General features: G+C 40.0%; 1 protein-coding gene across 4 annotated transcripts; it reads left to right on the forward strand.

Moving 5' to 3' along the window:
- Window positions 1–1,779: 1,779 nt before the first annotated feature.
- Window positions 1,780–18,780, forward strand: LOC110502983 (tumor necrosis factor alpha-induced protein 3). 4 transcript variants are annotated; one of them, XM_036960815.1, is made up of 9 exons: window positions 1,780–3,174; window positions 4,199–4,540; window positions 12,293–12,483; window positions 13,799–13,940; window positions 14,206–14,376; window positions 14,575–14,755; window positions 14,990–15,774; window positions 16,065–16,273; window positions 16,397–18,780. In XM_036960815.1, the coding sequence occupies exons 2-9, from the start codon at window positions 4,234–4,236 to the stop codon at window positions 16,673–16,675; spliced, it is 2,265 nt and encodes a 754-aa protein (XP_036816710.1). In that variant the 5' UTR covers window positions 1,780–3,174; window positions 4,199–4,233; the 3' UTR covers window positions 16,676–18,780. The 4 variants fall into 4 exon arrangements, 3 of the variants coding, with proteins under 3 accessions (XP_036816710.1, XP_036816711.1, XP_036816709.1); XM_036960816.1 differs by lacking the exon at window positions 4,199–4,540 and having other exon boundaries at window positions 1,781–3,174; XR_005039270.1 differs by lacking the exons at window positions 1,780–3,174; window positions 4,199–4,540 and having other exon boundaries at window positions 11,808–12,483; window positions 16,397–16,744; window positions 16,796–18,780.
- Window positions 18,781–19,824: the final 1,044 nt, after the last annotated feature.

Raw genomic sequence — 19,824 nt, forward strand, 5'->3', positions numbered from 1 at the left:
GCACTCATTACCATCACCCCAACTCTGTCCATAATACATCAGACTCCTCAACACCCTGACAACGAAACAGCAAACTGCCCTAAAAAAGTAGATTAAAATTGTAATCATATACGTGGGTTTTTTAGCATGCACACCATACTGTACCATTAGTTTCACAAATAAGTAATAATTTGCTAATGACAACATTATGTTGAGTCAGTTTAGGGGCAATTCAAGTGAGTGATATTTACATATGCCTAATGAATCACAGTGTGTGGCAGCTTGAGGAAGTCTAATGAATATTCATCCAGGCATTCTCAACCGCCGCCGCAGTTTATAAACTGATTTATGGTTGATTTGCCCTTTTAAAAAATGAACATGTGCGCATCTCCCACAAGGAGGGAATGAACAATAAAGGCTGATTATAAAAATGTTTTAGTGGTAAACTGCCGGTGAGGAGAGCAGAGGCTTATTTTTATAGACTTCCCCAGCTTTCATAAAGAGCACGCCTTTGCGTCTTTGTGAAAAGTAAGGGACCAATCTGCCCACCTCCTTTCGGACTCAAGATGGCAATGGTGCCAATGGTATGGCAATGATTTGCCCTGTAATTTCCATGCTTGGCAGTTAGGTTGTAACCCCTCAGGTGGAGATTCAATAGGCAATCAGTACATCACACAACCTCCATGGTTTATCATGCTAATACAACTGTCAGTTTAGCAGGTGCTACGCCACATGATAAAGAGCCAGGCAAGAAAATACAATAGGCTGTAGGATGTTCATAAATATAATTTTATGGTTATGTTATTTGTGTGGGCAAAATGCATTTACTGCACTTTAAAACTCTAAATGTCAAACAATGTGATCATAAGAGCACACCCGGCCATTCGGTTTCTGTTTATGATACAACACTTTTTTCTTCCCAGTGCTTACAGTAGACAAAAGGCACTTTCGATTTGTTTCACGAAGTTCACAAATTTAGCATGATAGAGTGCTGAGTGTTACTTTGGTCCTGTTTACTGTAGCAGGTGATCCAATAAAGTCAAACATTTGCTGTGTATGACTGTGGTTACATTTCTCATTGGTAAAGTCCATTGGCGATTAGCAGGATCCCTTGAGAAAGGCAGCAGCCGAAATGTCAGGGCTGGCTAAATATTGAATACAATAAATGTAAAACACTTTGCAAGAACAAAGTTGTATATTTTTCGTGTTCACCCTATCTCCACATTAAAGTTTCATTGACCAAACCATACAATTAGAATTCTTGACTTATTCTATGTAACAAACCCTCATTGTATTAATCCATATGTCCTCTTTTTGTCTTGGCGTGAATAAACCATGGATTAAAACACAGCAGTAATCAACCTTAACAATAAGATTGTAGTTATTAAGCAGCTATATGTGGAATAAGGCAACCACATGATAGTGAGGGAACCCATCAGCATTGGAATTTAAGACATGCCTATACAACTAATTCTAGTTGATGATGTTGGGAACTAGTTTTGAGTGAGGTATGTTGGCACCATTTGTGTTTTGCACTTTTATGGAGTATTTTCAGAGTATGGAGCTTCTGCTTTTGGATGATAGGACACCTTTAGTTCTGTGACATTCTCATCATGGAACATGTCTGCCCCCTTGTGTTGCTTTTTCCTGAATTATTTGTACAGCTTTGTCCAATAGATGGCACTGCTGCTTGATATCTAAAGACAATGAACCAGCTAGCTAGACTGTGATGACTCAAGCTTTTTTTCCCCTTTATTTAACTAGGCAAGTCAGTTAAGAACAAATTATTTTTCACAATGACAGCCTACCAGGGAACAGTGGGATAACTGCCTTGTTCAGGGGCAGAACAACAGATGTTTACCTTGTCAACTCAATGTTCTACACTGCACAGAGGGAGTTGCTATCTGGTAGAGGACCAGCTCTTTCCTGACTTCCTTCCTCTACAGTGGCTGCAAATGGCCTTCATCAGACTGCATTACACCAGAGGGGGAGCCCCTAAATAGTCTTTATATACAATGCAGGTAAAGTATGATGCTCTGTGTAGCTGAGGGTTATGCTGCTGCAAATAGCTGTCTATGTTGAGTAGACATGAGGTTATGGGTAATTACACATATCCTTTATATGGATTAGATGTGTTAATAAACTCAAATGAATTGTGGGTAAGCCCCATCACCCTAGAAGTATTATTTTAGATGAATCAGTAATCTCCATGTAAGTTTGCTTGCAAATCGTTTAAGTGCATGCTGTATAGGTGTAATTATGTGACTACAGTATGCTTTGCCTTCCTACACTGTAATTACCCCGCACCTCTCCAAAAACCTGGATATGTAAGTATGTGTGTCTTTCGGAGTGTTGGGTTAAAAGTGGAAGTAAAATTTCGGTTGGACCTTATGTGCAATTGACCAATAAAGTTATTTAAATCTTAATCTTATTTACTGTAGGCCTACCCACATGTAACAAACATGTAGTTATTTTTGAGAGGTCAGAGAGGCGGACCAGCAGCCATTCTAACCAAATGGACAATACATTCCATTCCATTCTAATCCATTTCATTAAATTCTATTCAATTCCATTCCATTTCATTCTATTCCATTCTATTCTATTCATGGCAATGCATAGGATTGTGGAAATACATTTCTCCCATAACAAGACTAGGGTATGTAGGCCAACGTCTACATTTTTATTGTGAATCTGAGTCAGGATTTAGGTCAGAATTATGACTTATCTCATTCCAATGTAATAATTTTTTCTAGGGCTCGCTGTCTCGTAAAAAAATGACACTCCCTCTTTGTGCTCACTGACGCGCCTCCATTGTGCACAGTAGGTGGGACCATGCATTTCAGTGCGCTATTCGTCACCAACACGATCCAGAGAACGTAGCATAATGGCGCTTTGCTCAGACACCCCCTATGTTTTGTGAGATGTAACTGCGTCCGAAGGCTGTGAGAGATAAGTGGAAAGTCCCTAACACTGGGAATCCCCTTTGTCTGCCTGGGCTTTTCCGCAGTCTGCATGAAATACATTAAGTTGGAGGACGTGATCTATGCTTTGACATAAAGAGTAAACATACCAACATATAATTGATTGTGAAGAAGGCTGAATGGCGCTGTTTGGACTGCTGCGGTTACCCTGATTGAAGTGGCAGAAGACTACCAGGAGCATCCTTAGGGCTTTGTTGGTGGTCTTATTGTACAGGTAATATGCATTCATATTCTATATGTTTCTCTATCAATAATTGGAACTCACTTTCGTTTTAGCGTTTGAAATCTATATACTATACGTCGTTGCATTGTTGTGTTTCTGGGGAGACAGACCGAGGTTGCGCACGTCGGTGGGCGCCATTGTTTACGAAGACGTCACCCTCAAGCAATTAAATATGGAATTAATAGTTCATGTTACATTTTAACTATGTTTATGACAATACTCGCGATGCAATGTTACAATGTTTCAAACGTTGCTGTCAGAGGAATGGACTAAGTAATTTGAACGTCAGTCAGCAGGCTCCTGTTACTGTCTTTTGTGTCAACTGCAGCGCTCATGATTCCCCGTGCTCTGACCAAAGTCTGCCAATATCGAAAGAGCTACACTCTCCTTATTACATAGATATTTAGAGGTTATTCTACAATTACATTATGCGCCTTCAAGGTAGGCTATACTGTAATTGATGAAGGATGCTTGAATAGTTTTGTCACTGTACACGGTGCATAAAATATACAGTGTATACATCTTATTTTATCACATTGTAGTTGGGCACCTCTTCAATAAGATCATAAGAGCCTATTGTTATGTTATAAGTAATGCCTGACTGACAAGTTCCTGTTTCAATGGTCCTCCAATTTGACAAATGGAAAGAACTGTAAGGGTTTTAAGTAGTTCCATTCTTATGCATCAATCATTGCCAGTATTATCGAAGCATTACTTTTCTGTGATGGTGGTTGTGAGTGGGCCTTATTATTATTTTTAACTAGCCTCTGCCTACAGCTGTCCTTTGGCTTAGGGTCTGAAAAATCACCATCAGCTTGTAGAGGGTGCCTCTGTCCCATTGGGGCAACAGAGGTTGTGGGGGAATTCTAACTTGGAAAAGAACACAAAAGCTGTCTTGTTTGTCTTTAGTCATGACCCCCACTTTGTCTAGTATTAGAAGTGGGCCATATAGTCCAGAGATCAGAACCACATGCTGCCAATGAAACCAACCAACAACTGTTTTCCTACTCTTCAGTTCTGCATTGGTACACGTTACATCTGGTGAACACCATGTCCCAGGGACAGAATTTCCTGCCCAAGTTCCTCTTTGTGAGTAACCTGCTGAAAGCGGTCAAGATCCGGGAGCGGGTGCCCAACGATGTAGTGAAGCCGGCGGGCAGTGAAAGCCTGATGCACCACCTGCGGGGCATGCACCGGTACACACTGGAAATGATCAGCATGAGCCAGTTCCCTCAGGCCTTCCAACAGGTCATTCAGGCAGCCATCTTGGACAGGGCCATGCAGAGCTCCCTAGAGCAGGAGAAGAAGCTCAACTGGTGCCACGAGGTCAAGAAAATGGTACCACTGAGGACCAATGGTAATGTATTAGTTTGGTTTGGGTGCCTGTTCCCCTTGTTGGTCATTCTAGTAGGAAGGTAGGAGGTATTTGTGAAAAGAGGGGGGGGTTGTGTCACTTTTAGAATTTCCATTATTAGCTCTTGATTTGACTGGTACCTAACATGACTCTGCAGATTTACAGTACATTATTTGTAGATCATAACATCTAGGGTACTTATGTGGGACATCCCAAAGCAGAAATTCTATGATGTCATACTGATAATTTCCCCTCCATTGTTCTAAAGACCATGTTGACCGAGTTAATTCTGTTGACATTCAAACTCTGTAATGATTTGTTTCTGTCTGCTTTGCAGTGGAGGTTTGGGTATACCCCTTCTCTCAATAAGTAGCTAAGTGAGTTGGACCTTTATTCACAAATCATACAGCAAATAACCCCACTTGTCTTGACTCACACGTGGGTTAGTGACCATGTCAGTCATGTAATTTCATTGAATCATTGCAAAGATGGAATGTTATTGTCAGGTGGATATATAACCAGGTTATTGGGTTTATTGTCTTATTGAGGGTAATATCTTAACACCTGGCATCTTGAACCTTTGCCATTTTAATGCTGTCACACCATAGTAGCAGTACATGAAACGTGAATCAAAGGCTAATGTATTTTCCCTATATGTTGAAACTAAAGTATTTCCAGTAAAATTATAGTGATAAGAGAAGTTTGTCTTCCTGTAAATCTGATCCAGAAAGACCCTTGACATGATACATATTTCCTTTCTATTGAGTGAGTGGAATTTCCTCATATAAGTCTCTGGAGGGCCCACCCATGCCTACATTTGGAAAATATAGAAGTCTTTGGAGGGCCCAGACAGGCCTTGATTTAGAAAATATAGAAGTCTTTGGAGGGCCCAGACAGGCCTTGATTTAGAAAATATAGAAGTCTCTGGAGGGCTCAGCCAGACCTTGATTTGGGAAATTATAGTATAGAGTAGTTTTTCCTATGAATGACATAGCAGCTATGACTTTCAGACTGAGGAGGACCACTCTGTCTGTTGCTGGCTGGCTGGCTGCTGACTCACTGTAATGAATCCATTGCGTAAGGTGACTGGTGAATAAGGACAGGACAGGAGAGGTAGAGGACTAGGGGAGGACAGGACAGGACCAGAGAGGTAGAGGAGTACTGTACCGGAGAGGTAGAGGAGGACAGGAGAGATAGAGGAGGACAGGAGAGGTAGAGGAGGACAGGAGAGGTAGAGGAGGACAGGAGAGGTAGAGGAGGACAGGAGAGGTAGAGGAGGACAGGAGAGGTAGAGGATGGGAACCTTGTGCTGGGGACAATAAAATATGCAGTTTTGTCACACAACGCAATGCCACAGATGTCTTAAGTTTTGAGTGTGCAATTAGCATGTTGACTGCAGGAATGTCCACCAGAGCTGTTGTCAGAGAATTATATGTTAATTTCTCTGTCATAACCCACCTAAAGTTGTTTTAGAGGATTTGGCATTACGTCCAACCGGCCTCAAAACAACCGCAAACCACGTGTATGGTGTTGTGTGGGTGAGCAGTTTGCTGTTGTGAACAGAGTGCCCCATAGTGACGGTGGGGTTATGGTATGGACAGGCATAAGCTACGGTAAACTTAGACGATTTAATTTTATTGTGGTAAATTGACGAGATCCTGAAGCCCATTGTTGTGCTATTCATCCACGACCATCACCTCATGATTCAGCGTATTACATAGTTATAATCGCAATGTACATATTACATAGTTATAATACATATTACAGAGTTGTAATAGTAATATACTTATTATATAGTTATAATACCTATTACATAGTTATAATATTAATGCACATATTACATAGTTATAGTAGTAATATACATATTACATAGTTATAGTAGTAATATACATATTACATAGTTATAATACCTATTACATAGTTATAATAGTAATGTACATATTATATAGTTATAATACCTATTACATAGTTATAGTAGTAATATACATATTACATAGTTATAGTAGTAATATACATATTACATAGTTATAATACCTATTACATAGTTATAATAGTAATGTACATATTACATAGTTATAGTAGTAATATACATATTACATAGTTATAGTAGTAATATACATATTACGTAGTTATAATACCTATTACATAGTTATAATAGTAATGTACATATTATATAGTTATAATACCTATTACATAGTTATAATAGTAATGTACATATTACATAGTTATAGTAGTAATATACATATTACATAGTTATAATTCCTATTACATAGTTATAATAGTAATGTACATATTACATAGTTATAATAGTAATGTACATATTACATAGTTATAGTAGTAATATACATATTACATAGTTATAGTAGTAATATACATATTACATAGTTATAGTAGTAATATACATATTACATAGTTATAATAGTAATGTACATATTACATAGTTATAGTAGTAATATACATATTACATAGTTATAGTAGTAATATACATATTACATAGTTATAATAGTAATGTACATATTACATAGTTATAATACCTATTACATAGTTATAATTCCTATTACATAGTTATAATAGTAATGTACATATTACATAGTTATAATAGTAATGTACATATTACATAGTTATAGTAGTAATATACATATTACATAGTTATAATAGTAATGTACATATTACATAGTTATAGTAGTAATGTACATATTACATAGTTATAATAGTAATGTACATATTACGTAGTTATAGTAGTAATATACATATTACATAGTTATAATAGTAATGTACATATTACATAGTTATAGTAGTAATATACATATTACATAGTTATAATACCTATTACATAGTTATAATAGTAATGTACATATTACATAGTTATAGTAGTAATATACATATTACATAGTTATAGTAGTAATATACATATTATATAGTTATAGTAGTAATATACATATTACATAGTTATAATAGTAACGTACATATTACATAGTTATAATAGTAACGTACATATTACATAGTTATAATACCTATTACATAGTTATAATAGTAATGTACATATTACATAGTTATAGTAGTAATATACATATTACATAGTTATAATACCTATTACATAGTTATAATAGTAATGTACATATTACATAGTTATAGTAGTAATATACATATTACATAGTTATAGTAGTAATATACATATTACATAGTTATAATACCTATTACATAGTTATAATAGTAATGTACATATTACATAGTTATAGTAGTAATATACATATTACATAGTTATAGTAGTAATATACATATTACATAGTTATAATAGTAATGTACATATTACATAGTTATAGTAGTAATATACATATTACATAGTTATAATACCTATTACATAGTTATAATAGTAATGTACATATTACATAGTTATAGTAGTAATATACATATTACATAGTTATAGTAGTAATATACATATTATATAGTTATAGTAGTAATGTACATATTACATAGTTATAGTAGTAATATACATATTACATAGTTATAGTAGTAATATACATATTATATAGTTATAGTAGTAATATACATATTACATAGTTATAATACCTATTACATAGTTATAATAGTAATGTACATATTACATAGTTATAGTAGTAATATACATATTACATAGTTATAATAGTAACGTACATATTACATAGTTATAATACCTATTACATAGTTATAATAGTAATGTACATATTACATAGTTATAGTAGTAATATACATATTACATAGTTATAATAGTAACGTACATATTACATAGTTATAGTAGTAATATACATATTATATAGTTATAGTAGTAATATACATATTACATAGTTATAATACCTATTACATAGTTATAATAGTAATGTACATATTACATAGTTATAGTAGTAATATACATATTACATAGTTATAATAGTAACGTACATATTACATAGTTATAATACCTATTACATAGTTATAATAGTAATGTACATATTACATAGTTATAGTAGTAATATACATATTACATAGTTATAATAGTAACGTACATATTACATAGTTATAGTAGTAATATACATATTACATAGTTATAGTAGTAATATACATATTACATAGTTATAATAGTAACGTACATATTACATAGTTATAGTAGTAATATACATATTACATAGTTATAGTAGTAATATACATATTACATAGTTATAATAGTAACGTACATATTACATAGTTATAATAGTAACGTACATATTACATAGTTATAATACCTATGACATAGTTATGATAGGTATTATAACTATGTAATATGTATATTACTATGACATAGTTATGATAGTAATATACATATTACATAGTTATAATACCTATGACATAGTTATAGTAGTAATGTACATATTACATAGTTATAATACCTATTACATGGTTATAATACCTATTACATAGTTATAACACCTATTACATAGTTATAATAGTAATGTACATATTACATAGTTATAATACCTATGACATAGTTATAGTAGTAATGTACATATTACATAGTTATAATAGTAATGTACATATTACATAGTTATAATACCTATGACATAGTTATAGTAGTAATGTACATATTACATAGTTATAATACCTATTACAGAGCTATAATAGTAATATACCTATTACATAGTTATAATACCTATTACATGGTTATAATACCTATTACATAGTTATAACACCTATTACATAGTTATAATAGTAATGTACATATTACATAGTTATAATAGTAATGTACTAGTAATGTACATATTACATAGGTGTAGTAGTAATATACATAATACATAGGTATAATACCTATTACATAGTTATAATAGCAATATACATATTAGTTATAATACCATTGCATAGTTATAGTAGTAATATACATATAACATAGTTGTAAAAGTAATGTAGATATTACATAGTTGTAATAGTATTGTAGATATTACATAGTTGTAATAGTAATGTAGATATTACATAGTTGTAATACCTATTACATAGTTATAATAGTAATGTAGATATTACATAGTTGTAATAGTAATGTAGATATTACATAGTTGTAATAGTAATGTAGATATTACATAGTTGTAATAGTAATGTAGCTATTACATAGTTGTAATACCTATTACATAGTTATAATAGTAACGTACAATTACAGTCATAATACCAACTACAGAGTTATAATAGTAATGTACATATTATAGTTATAATACCTATTACATAGTTGTAATAGTGATATATATAACATAGTTGTAAAAGTAATGTAGATATTACATAGTTATAATAGCTAATACATAGTTAATAATAGTAATGTACATATTACATAGTTATAATAGCTATTACATAGTTATAATAGTAATTTACCTATTACATAGTTATAATACATTTTGCATATACCACAAATACCTTATTGCCTTATCACTATTATAAACTGGTTACCAACGTAATTAGACCAGTAAATTGTACTTTTTTGTCATACCCATGGAATACGGTCTGATATACCATGGCTTTCAGCCAATCAACATTCAGGACTTACATATTACATAGTTATAATAGTAATGCACATATTACAAGGGTATGATAGTGATACACATTACAAAGGTATAATATTTGAGGGCATACAGTATGTAAAAACAGTGTTGCACTTATCGCAACACAGTCTCCACCTCTACTGGTGTATTCGACACGCTGTCCACCTCTACTGGTGTATTCGACACGCTGTCCATCTCTACTGGTGTATTCGACACGCTGTCCACCTCTACTGGTGTATTCGACACGCTGTCCACCTCTACTGGTGTATTCGACACGCTGTCCACCTCTACTGGTGTATTCGACACGCTGTCCACCTCTACTGGTGTATTCGACACGCTGTCCACCTCTACTGGTGTATTCCACACGCTGTCCATCTCTACTGGTGTATTCGACACGCTGTCCATCTCTACTGGTGTATTCGACACGCTGTCCATCTCCACTGGTGTATTCGACACGCTGTCCACCTCTACTGGTGTATTCGACACGCTGTCCACCTCTACTGGTGTATTCGACACGCTGTCCACCTCTACTGGTGTATTCGACACGCTGTCCACCTCTACTGGTGTATTCGACACGCTGTCCACCTCTACTGGTGTATTCGACACGCTGTCCACCTCTACTGGTGTATTCGACACGCTGTCCACCTCTACTGGTGTATTCGACACGCTGTCCACCTCTACTGGTGTATTCGACACGCTGTCCACCTCTACTGGTGTATTCGACACGCTGTCCACCTCTACTGGTGTATTCGACACGCTGTCCACCTCTACTGGTGTATTCGACACGCTGTCCACCTCTACTGGTGTATTCGACACGCTGTCCACCTCTACTGGTGTATTCGACACGCTGTCCACCTCTACTGGTGTATTCGACACGCTGTCCACCTCTACTGGTGTATTCGACACGCTGTCCATCTCTACTGGTGTATTCGACACGCTGTCCACCTCTACTGGTGTATTCGACACGCTGTCCACCTCTACTGGTGTATTCGACACGCTGTCCACCTCTACTGGTGTATTCGACATGGCGGAAGACAAAAAGAGGAAGGCCGAAGGTATTCAGTGTCGGAACTCAGAACTTCTTCTTTTAGGTAAAGAAATATGCGGGTGTAAAATATGAGATCTCTATTGGTTGTTGGTGAAGCTCGTGAATAGAAAACATTCCAGCCGAGCCAAGCACCGCCCCTCTGGAAAGTCCAGGGCAACATGTCTCGGATGTCTCTGGAGTAGCTGACAAGGGGAAGAAAGAGTCAAATGGCAGCTTCACGGCACTTAGTCACAGAGAACCACAATCAGGGAAATTCCTCTCTTTGGTGTGGCAGGCAGCAGGGTATTTCAAATGCTTTAGGCCCATTTTGTTACAATGACAAAAAGACCCCACCGCCCTGCAGTAAGAGTCAGACGGTTTGTCTCCCAGATGGTTTATCATTGATTTCTTAAACTAGGAATTAAACCTGCAAATGCAACTTTACCTGATTTACTCCTTTTGCCCATCTGGCACCCTCTCCAGTCATCACTGAAGGCTGTTTTTTCATTATCTTATTTAGTTTAGGTTGTTTTAGTGTTAACGTGCCAAGGGAGCAAACTACAGTTAGAGTTTAAAACAATACTGTATGTGTCATTGGCCTAGTGGCCCAGTCTGTTTTAGCCATGTTGTATGGCATGAAGACAACCATAGAAGACAACACATGGAAAGCGACGAAAGTACATCACACAAACCAACAGTGCTGATATTCTGTGACATCATTTCCACTGTAAGGTGATGAATGGTGGTCAGATATAACAAACCAACAGTGCTGATAGTCTATGATATCAAACTTTCTCAGGCCGTTTTATATTTCCTCTGTAAGGTGATGAATGGTGGTCAGATATAACGGATGCCTGAAGAGCGCTGCGAGAGCTGCTCTGGAAATCCCCTCTCCTTTTCCTCCTTTTTCTCAGAGCGATACAGGTCTTTGTCGGCGATGGATAGTTTTGCTGTTAATAACTCGCAGTCTTACCTGTGGTGATGGGAAGTTTGTATTTCACAAACACAGAATCATAGTAAAGAGTTGTATTAGTAACGGAACTGTTGATAAACTTACCCTCCACTCTACATGCCTGGATCAAACCAGATGGAACTTTCCAAAGTTTGAATGCGTGAACATAATAAATTCTCAACAACAAAAGAGTGATCAAATTAAGAGCCTACACTTGAATGTAATATCTACCCCCATATGTCATGGCTTTGTGTGTGTTGCAGGAGATGGGAACTGTCTTCTCCATGCTGCCTCTCAGTACATGCTGGGGGTGCAGGACACAGACCTGGTCCTGAGGAAGGCCCTGCACAGTGTGCTCAAGGAGAACGAAACAGGCAACTTTAGAGCCCGTTTCCAGACAGAGCTACTGCAGTCTCAGGAGTTCACCCAGACTGGCCTGCGTTACAGCACCATGGTGAGGAACGAAGGCCCCCTCTACGACCAGGATTGTGTTTGAATAACATACCTCCTCTACGACCAGGATGGTGTTACTATAGCAGACCTCCTCTACGACCAGGATGGTGTTACTATAGCAGACCTCAGGTCTGTCAGTAGTATCACCCAGGTCTGTCAGTAGTATCACCCAGGTCTGTTAGTAGTATCACCCAGGTCTGTTAGTAGTATCACCCAGGTCTGTTAGTAGTATCACCCAGGTCTGTTACTAGTATCACCCAGGTCTGTTACTAGTATCACCCAGGTCTGTTACTAGTATCACCCAGGTATGTTACTAGTATCACCCAGGTCTGTTAGTAGTGTCACCCATGTCTGTTAGTAGTGTCACCCAGGTCTGTTAGTAGTATCACCCAGGTCTGGTACTAGTATCACCCAGGTATGTTAGTAGAATCACCTGTTAGTAGTATCACTCAGGTCTGTTAGTAGTATCACCCAGGTCTGTAAGTAGTTTCACCCAGGTCTGTCATACCCAGGTCATACCTGTATCACCCAGGTATGTTAGTAGAATCACCCAGGTATGTTAGTAGAATCACCCAGGTCTGTTAGTAGTATCACCCAGGTCTGTTAGTAGTATCACCCAGGTCTGTTAGTAGTATCACCCAGGTCTGTTAGTAGTATCACCCAGGTCTGTTACTAGTATCACCCAGGTCTGTTACTAGTATCACCCAGGTCTGTTACTAGTATCACCCAGGTCTGTTAGTAGTATCACCTGTTGGTAGTTTCAACCAGGTATGTTAGTAGTATCACCGAGGTCTGTTAGTAGTATCACCTGTTGGTAGTATCACCAAGGGTGGTTAGTAGTATCACCCAGGTCTGTTAGTAGTATCACCCAGGTCTGTTAGTAGTATCACCCAGGTCTGTTAGTAGTATCACCCAGGTCTGTTACTAGTATCACCCAGGTCTGTTACTAGTATCACCCAGGTCTGTTACTAGTATCACCCAGGTCTGTTACTAGTATCACCCAGGTCTGTTAGTAGTGTCACCCATGTCTGTTAGTAGTGTCACCCAGGTCTGTTACTAGTATCACCCAGGTCTGTTACTAGTATCACCCAGGTCTGTTAGTAGTATCACCTGTTGGTAGTTTCAACCAGGTATGTTGGTAGTTTCAACCAGGTATGTTAGTAGTATCACCCAGGTCTGTTAGTAGTATCACCTGTTGGTAGTATCACCAAGGGTGGTTAGTAGTATCACCCAGGTCTGTTAGTAGTATCAATTGTTAGTATGATCATGATGTTTATAGCAGCTAAATTGGTTGTAATTTATTATTCTTCTGTCAGAATTGGGAGGAGGAATGGGAGAAGATCATCAAGATGGCCTCGCCTGTGTCCAGCCGCAATGGGCTGCAGTTTGACTCCCTGGAGGACATGCACATCTTTATCCTCTCCAACATCCTCCGCAGGCCCATCATCGTCATTGCAGGTACAGCCTTCCTCAATGAACCCTCTCATCACTCAGTTCATCAGAGGTTCAAACGCAGACGTATATGCAGTTTCTGTAGGTCTTTCTGTAGATTTGTCTACTACAGCAGTATAATCAGTCAGTGTGCTGTCTTTTTGTAGGTCTGTCTACTATAGCAGTAGAAGTAGTCAGTGTGCTGTGTCTGTAGGTTTGCCTACTACAGCAGTAGAAGCAGTCAGTGTGCTGTATTGTGTTCAGTGACTAACTCATGGCTGTATCCTTACAGACCAGGTGCTGCGCAGCATGAGGTCCTGCTCCTCCTTCTCTCCCCTCAACGTGGGGGGCATCTACCTTCCTCTGCACTGGCCTCCAAGGGAGTGCTACAAGTACCCCATAGTGCTCGGCTACGACTCCCAGCACTTTGCCCCCCTCATCACCATCAAAGACAGTGGCCCAGGTGTGAACAGTAACCGTTGTTGATAGATTACTGTGTTGAGAAGTGCTTGTAGGATGAGGGGGAATGTGACCTATCTTCCACATCTTACTAAATTGGGTCATTTATTGTGCTGTTTTGGTGTACGGTGTCATTGTGTCCCAGAAAGGTGCTAGCTATATACTACTTCCTGTATATCATCATTATGACTGTGTGCCCCAGAGATCCGAGCAGTGCCGCTGATCAACCCGGGCCGCGGGGGCTTCGAGGAGCTCAATGTGCACTTCTTGATGGAGAAAGAGCAGACGCAGAAGGAGAGGCTTCTGAAGGACTACCTAATGCTGATGGAGATCCCTGTCATTGGACTGGGCTACGATACCACACGCATCATCAACGCTGCCAGGTGGGTGGGACGCTAGAGCCATGGAGAACGGTAGAGAAAAGGATGTAAAGCACTGTTTAAAAAGCACAATACAAATATGTTTTTAAAAAGTCTTTGTGGTATAGTAGTGCTTTATTTATTGGGGTGGGTCAAGTTGAGAACCAATTGTCATTATTGACAACTTGGCAGCCTGGCCAAGAGGTGTATAATTATCCTATCAGTAGTATTGAGTGTGTTGCGTGCTGCCTTTCCCAGGCTGGATGAAGGGAACCTGCCTGAGGACATGAACCTGATGGAGGACTACCTCCAGTTGGTCAACCACGAGTACAAGCGCTGGCAGGAGGACAAGGACCAACTGTGGGCCCCCCACCCCCATAGACCACCCCCCTTCTCCGTGTCTCAGCTGTCCCTCATCGAGATCCGATGTGCCACACCACGGTGCACCTTCTACGTCTCAGTGGACACCCAGCCACACTGCCACGAGTGCTTTGAGAAACGCCAGGGCCAGCCTAACGGGAGGATAGAGGCTGCCTCTACGAAAGGCGGAAATCAGGCTTGTGAGCCGGGGTGTAGTAGTAGAGTACGGCCCAGCCCCTCTGGCTGCCTGGCGGTGTTATCCAGCCCGCTCTCCATCGCTCCACCGCGCTCGGCGTCCTGCTGTTACAGCGAAACCCACGCCATGAAGTGCAAGATGCCTGGCTGCGTTTTCACCCGCAGCAAGGAGCACAATGGTCTGTGTGAACGCTGCTTTAACAGCCAGCAGAATGCACCAGGAAGGTGCGGCATGTGCCACCAGGAGGCCTTCAGGATATTTAACGGACTGTGCCCCCCTTGCTTCCAGAGTACTGGCACAGAGCGGCGCGAGGAGCCCCAGCCGCCGGCAGCAGCGTCCTCTTCTGGGTCGTCATGGACCAAGCCCCCGTCCAAGGAATCTGAGTGCTCGGGCCGACCCTGTAAAAGGTTGGGATGCCAGTTCTTTGGTACTCAACAGAAGCGTGGATTCTGCACCATCTGCTATGTGGACTATCAGACCAACCACCGTAAGTCTAACCAGATGCTTGTTCTTAGTCATTTTAACAGGAAATGCTTTTCTTTTCATGTCCCAGCAAAATATATAGAAGGAATCAGGCCACATCAAAAGCCACAGCTGTCATGTCTTATCTTGGTCTACTTATGTCAGTATACTTAGAAACAACATGAAACTAACTCGATGTTTACACCAGACAGAACTGGAAAAGCTGCAAATTTACCTGAATCTCAAGAATAGTTGATATTGTGTGTGGTCATATGTTAGTTTGACATGTGGTTTATCTGGGTTTATCTCCTCCAGTTGCGACCCTTCCTGCTCCAATCCAGACTCGCCACGCGTCGGAGGCAGGCTTCCAGAATGCTTCGCGCTGTCAGGGCCTGGGGTGTGGGGCCATGGGCAATGCCATGCTGGAGGGCTACTGTAACAAGTGCTTCTTTAACGAGCAGAGCTCCAGGTTCAACCAGAATGCTACCAGGGCTCCCGGTGCCCACTCCCCTCCGCTGGTCATGGTGAGTGTCTCCCTCCCTCACACAGGGCCCAGTGGCTGTACACCACATCTTGAATTGCAAATAATTTTTACAGTTTCAGAGTGTAGAATGATTTGTTTCCTCTTTGTTTTTCTCTATCTGCAGCGGACTGCTAAACCAGAACAAGACAAACCCAGAAAGACCCAGACCCAGGCCACGTGCAGGTGGAATGGCTGCAGTAACTTCTCCCACGGCTGCACAGACCCGTGTCCAGAGTGCCGGGCCACACGAGGGCAGAGAGAGAGCCGCAGGGAGAGGGCAGGGGCACCTAAGGAGACGATGAAGCAGAGCTGTAAAGCCCAAGGCTGTGACCACTATGCCAACATAGAGAAGCAAGGCTTCTGTAACGAATGTGACCACTTTAAGCAGGTCTACAGGGGGTGAGCCCAAAGGTTTGGGGAAGATTAAAATGGTCGTGCCACCATGCTAGTCAAAGCATCTCTGAAACTAGTGAATCTAAGGCCAGACGCCCGTTTTAACATGTGCTCATGAAGAGAAAAGAGCAGGGGCAGTCGAAATGGCAGGCAGAATACCTCTTGTTGCAATTATTATTATCCCACGTGTACAGGATGAAAGGTGAGGTATACGTGTCAGACAACGGACAACGTGTACAGTATCATGCTGTACTACTGATTGTATCTTGAAAAAGCGCAATACGTAAGCTGCTTAATAATATGGGCAAGCAATTCTCTATCAAGCAGCTAGTCACCGACACAATGTGATAAATTGCAGCTTTTGTTTAAGAACCTCATCGACCAAAATTCTGACAACTGCAAAGTTGTGCCAAAGCCATCACGACCACTAACAAAATGAGAGTTTGGTCAGTAGAAATGTGGTTTAAACAGAATTAGGTACAGTCAAAACTGTTCCATACCTAGACAGCTAATGTACAGTATCTGAGTGATTGTGAGTGGGCAGTACCCTTAAGTACTGAATGGTGCTACTCGAACAGAAGTCAAACGTAGAGGTTATGTTACATGACAGAGAAAAACGGTAGTTAAAACTCAATAATATTCAACCTCAATACATATGCTGTTGTGCTCTTGTTTTCAACCTCTCCCACTGCCACATAGATGTCTGCTGGCAGTACATATGCTGTTGTGTTCTTGTTTTCAACCTCTCCCACCACCACATAGATGTCTACAGGCAGTACATATGCTGTTGTGTTCTTGTTTTCAACCTCTCCCACCACCACATAGATGTCTACAGGCAGTACATATGCTGTTGTGTTCTTGTTTTCAACCTCTCCCACCACCACATAGATGTCTGCTGGCAGTACATATGTCGTTGTCGACCACTTTTTGGATCTCTACTGTAGAAGTCCAAGTTAGCGCTTGCCCTGAGAGTTGTACCATGTTACAGTGTGTTCTATATGTGGTAATGCTGGGCAATTACCTTCACACAGACTCCTAGTTAATGAGTTACTTATAGATGAGAGCAGAGTTCAGTTGATCTCGTCCAAGGGGATTGCCAGTGAGGAAAGGAGTGTGTGTTTGGAGGTAAGGAAGGAGAACATAAAGGCAGGAGAAATCCCTGTACAGCTCAACACCCCATTCAGAGGAGGGAGAACATAAATCCAGGAGAAATCCCCGTAGAGCTCAACACCTCATTCAGAGGATGGAGGGAGGGAGAACGTTAACAAACACCTGTGGGGAAAAACAGCAACACAGCCCTTAGCTTGGTTCATACCTTGTAGCTGTGGCATGGCTGGACCCCAGGAAGAGTAGCTGCTGCTTTGGCTGCAGCTGATGGGGATCCATAATAAATACAAATACAAGCCTGCAGTAAAATACCTCACCACCCATAGAACTTGGCCTGCAGTATAGTACCTCTTTATCGTAGGGGCTCTGCTGAAATCTGCTCTGCTCACACGATGCCTCACTCTACTACTCTGTTTGATATAAAACTGACATGCCTGTGTTTTCTTCTTTTAAACCTATATATTTGAACTGACGTTTCCTTCCTGCCCAAAAACGTGCCATCGTCTTCAAAGCATTGATTTGACCTCTTAACTAACGCATCGTTGAAGTCTGTTCAATATGCATATGCGACATCTGTTAAATATGCATATCTGACGCCTGCAAAAAAATGTATTTTGTTGATTAGACTTATGGCAGCATAGATATAGATCTGCGCTTTAAGCAGATGATACACATAATATATTACAAGGGTAATTAGTTGTCAGTACATGCTCTTTGGTTATGGGTCTGAACCCCGTTCAGACCACTACATACTACACAATACTTAATAAGCTGCTCTGGTACTTTCCTTGACATGCATAGGGACGACATTCCAATGTTACACATAAACATGCAAAGTTGTAACAAAACATGCAAAAGTTGTGAGACATTTTTGTGTAACCTGTCAATAATAGGGTATTGTATGAAAAGCTTTGTTTTGTAAGTATTTATTAATATCAAATAATATCTGTACTGTGCGTTTCAATACTTATTTATATGTCCTGAAATGAATTATTTTTATTAAGAAAACCTGACATTGTCTTGTTGCTTATTTCAACTGTGTGTGTGTGTTTGCACGTAGGTGCGTCAAATTCTATAGAACATACACTACATGACCAAAAGTATGTGGACACCTACTCGTGGAACATCTAAGTTGGTCCCCCCATTTTCTGCTATAAGAGCCTCCACTCTTCTGGGAAGGCTTTCCACAAGAGCATTAGTGAGGTTGGGAAATGGATGTTGGGCGATTAGGCTGGCTCGCAGTCTGCGTTCCAATGCTTCCCAAATCTGTTCTCTGGGGTTGAAGTCAGGGCTCTGTGCAGGCCAGTCAAGTTCTTCCACATTGATCTCGATAAACCATTTCTGTATGGACCTCGCTTTGTGTACAGGGACATTGTCATGCTGAAACAGGAAAGGGCCTTCCCTAAACTGTTGCCACAAAGTTGGAAGCACAGAATTGTCTAGAATGTCATTGTATGCTGTGTCGTTAAGATTTCCCTTCACTGGAACTAAGGGGCCTAGCCCGAACCATGAAAAACAGTCCGACACCATTATTCCTCCACCAAAATATACAGTTGGCACTATGTATTGGGGCAGGTACCGTTCTCCTGGCGTCCGCCAAACCCAGATTCGTCCACCGGACTGCCAGACAGTGAAGCGCGATTTATCCCTCCAGAGAACATGTTTACACTGCTCCAGCGTCCAATAGTGGTGAGCTTTACACCGCTCAAGCCGACACTTGGCATTGTGCATGGGGATCTTAGGCTTGTGTGCGTCTACTCGGCCATGGAAACCCATTTCATTAAGCTCCCAACGAACAGTTGTTGTGCTAACGTTGCTTCTAGAGGCGATTTGGAACTCGGTAGTGAATGTTGCAACCGAGGACAGACGATTTTTACGCACCTCGTGCTTCAGCACTCGGCCGTCTCGTTCTGTGAGCTTGTGTGGCCTACCACTTTGCGGCTGAGCCGTTGTTGCTCCTAGACATTTCCACTTCCCAATAACATCTCTAGCATTTTATACACCTCTCAGCAACGGGTGTGGCTGAAATGGCCAAATCCACTAATTTGAAGG

The sequence above is a fragment of the Oncorhynchus mykiss genome, chromosome 23 (assembly GCF_013265735.2).
Source record: "Oncorhynchus mykiss isolate Arlee chromosome 23, USDA_OmykA_1.1, whole genome shotgun sequence".
Classification (NCBI taxonomy): Eukaryota; Metazoa; Chordata; class Actinopteri; order Salmoniformes; family Salmonidae; genus Oncorhynchus; species Oncorhynchus mykiss.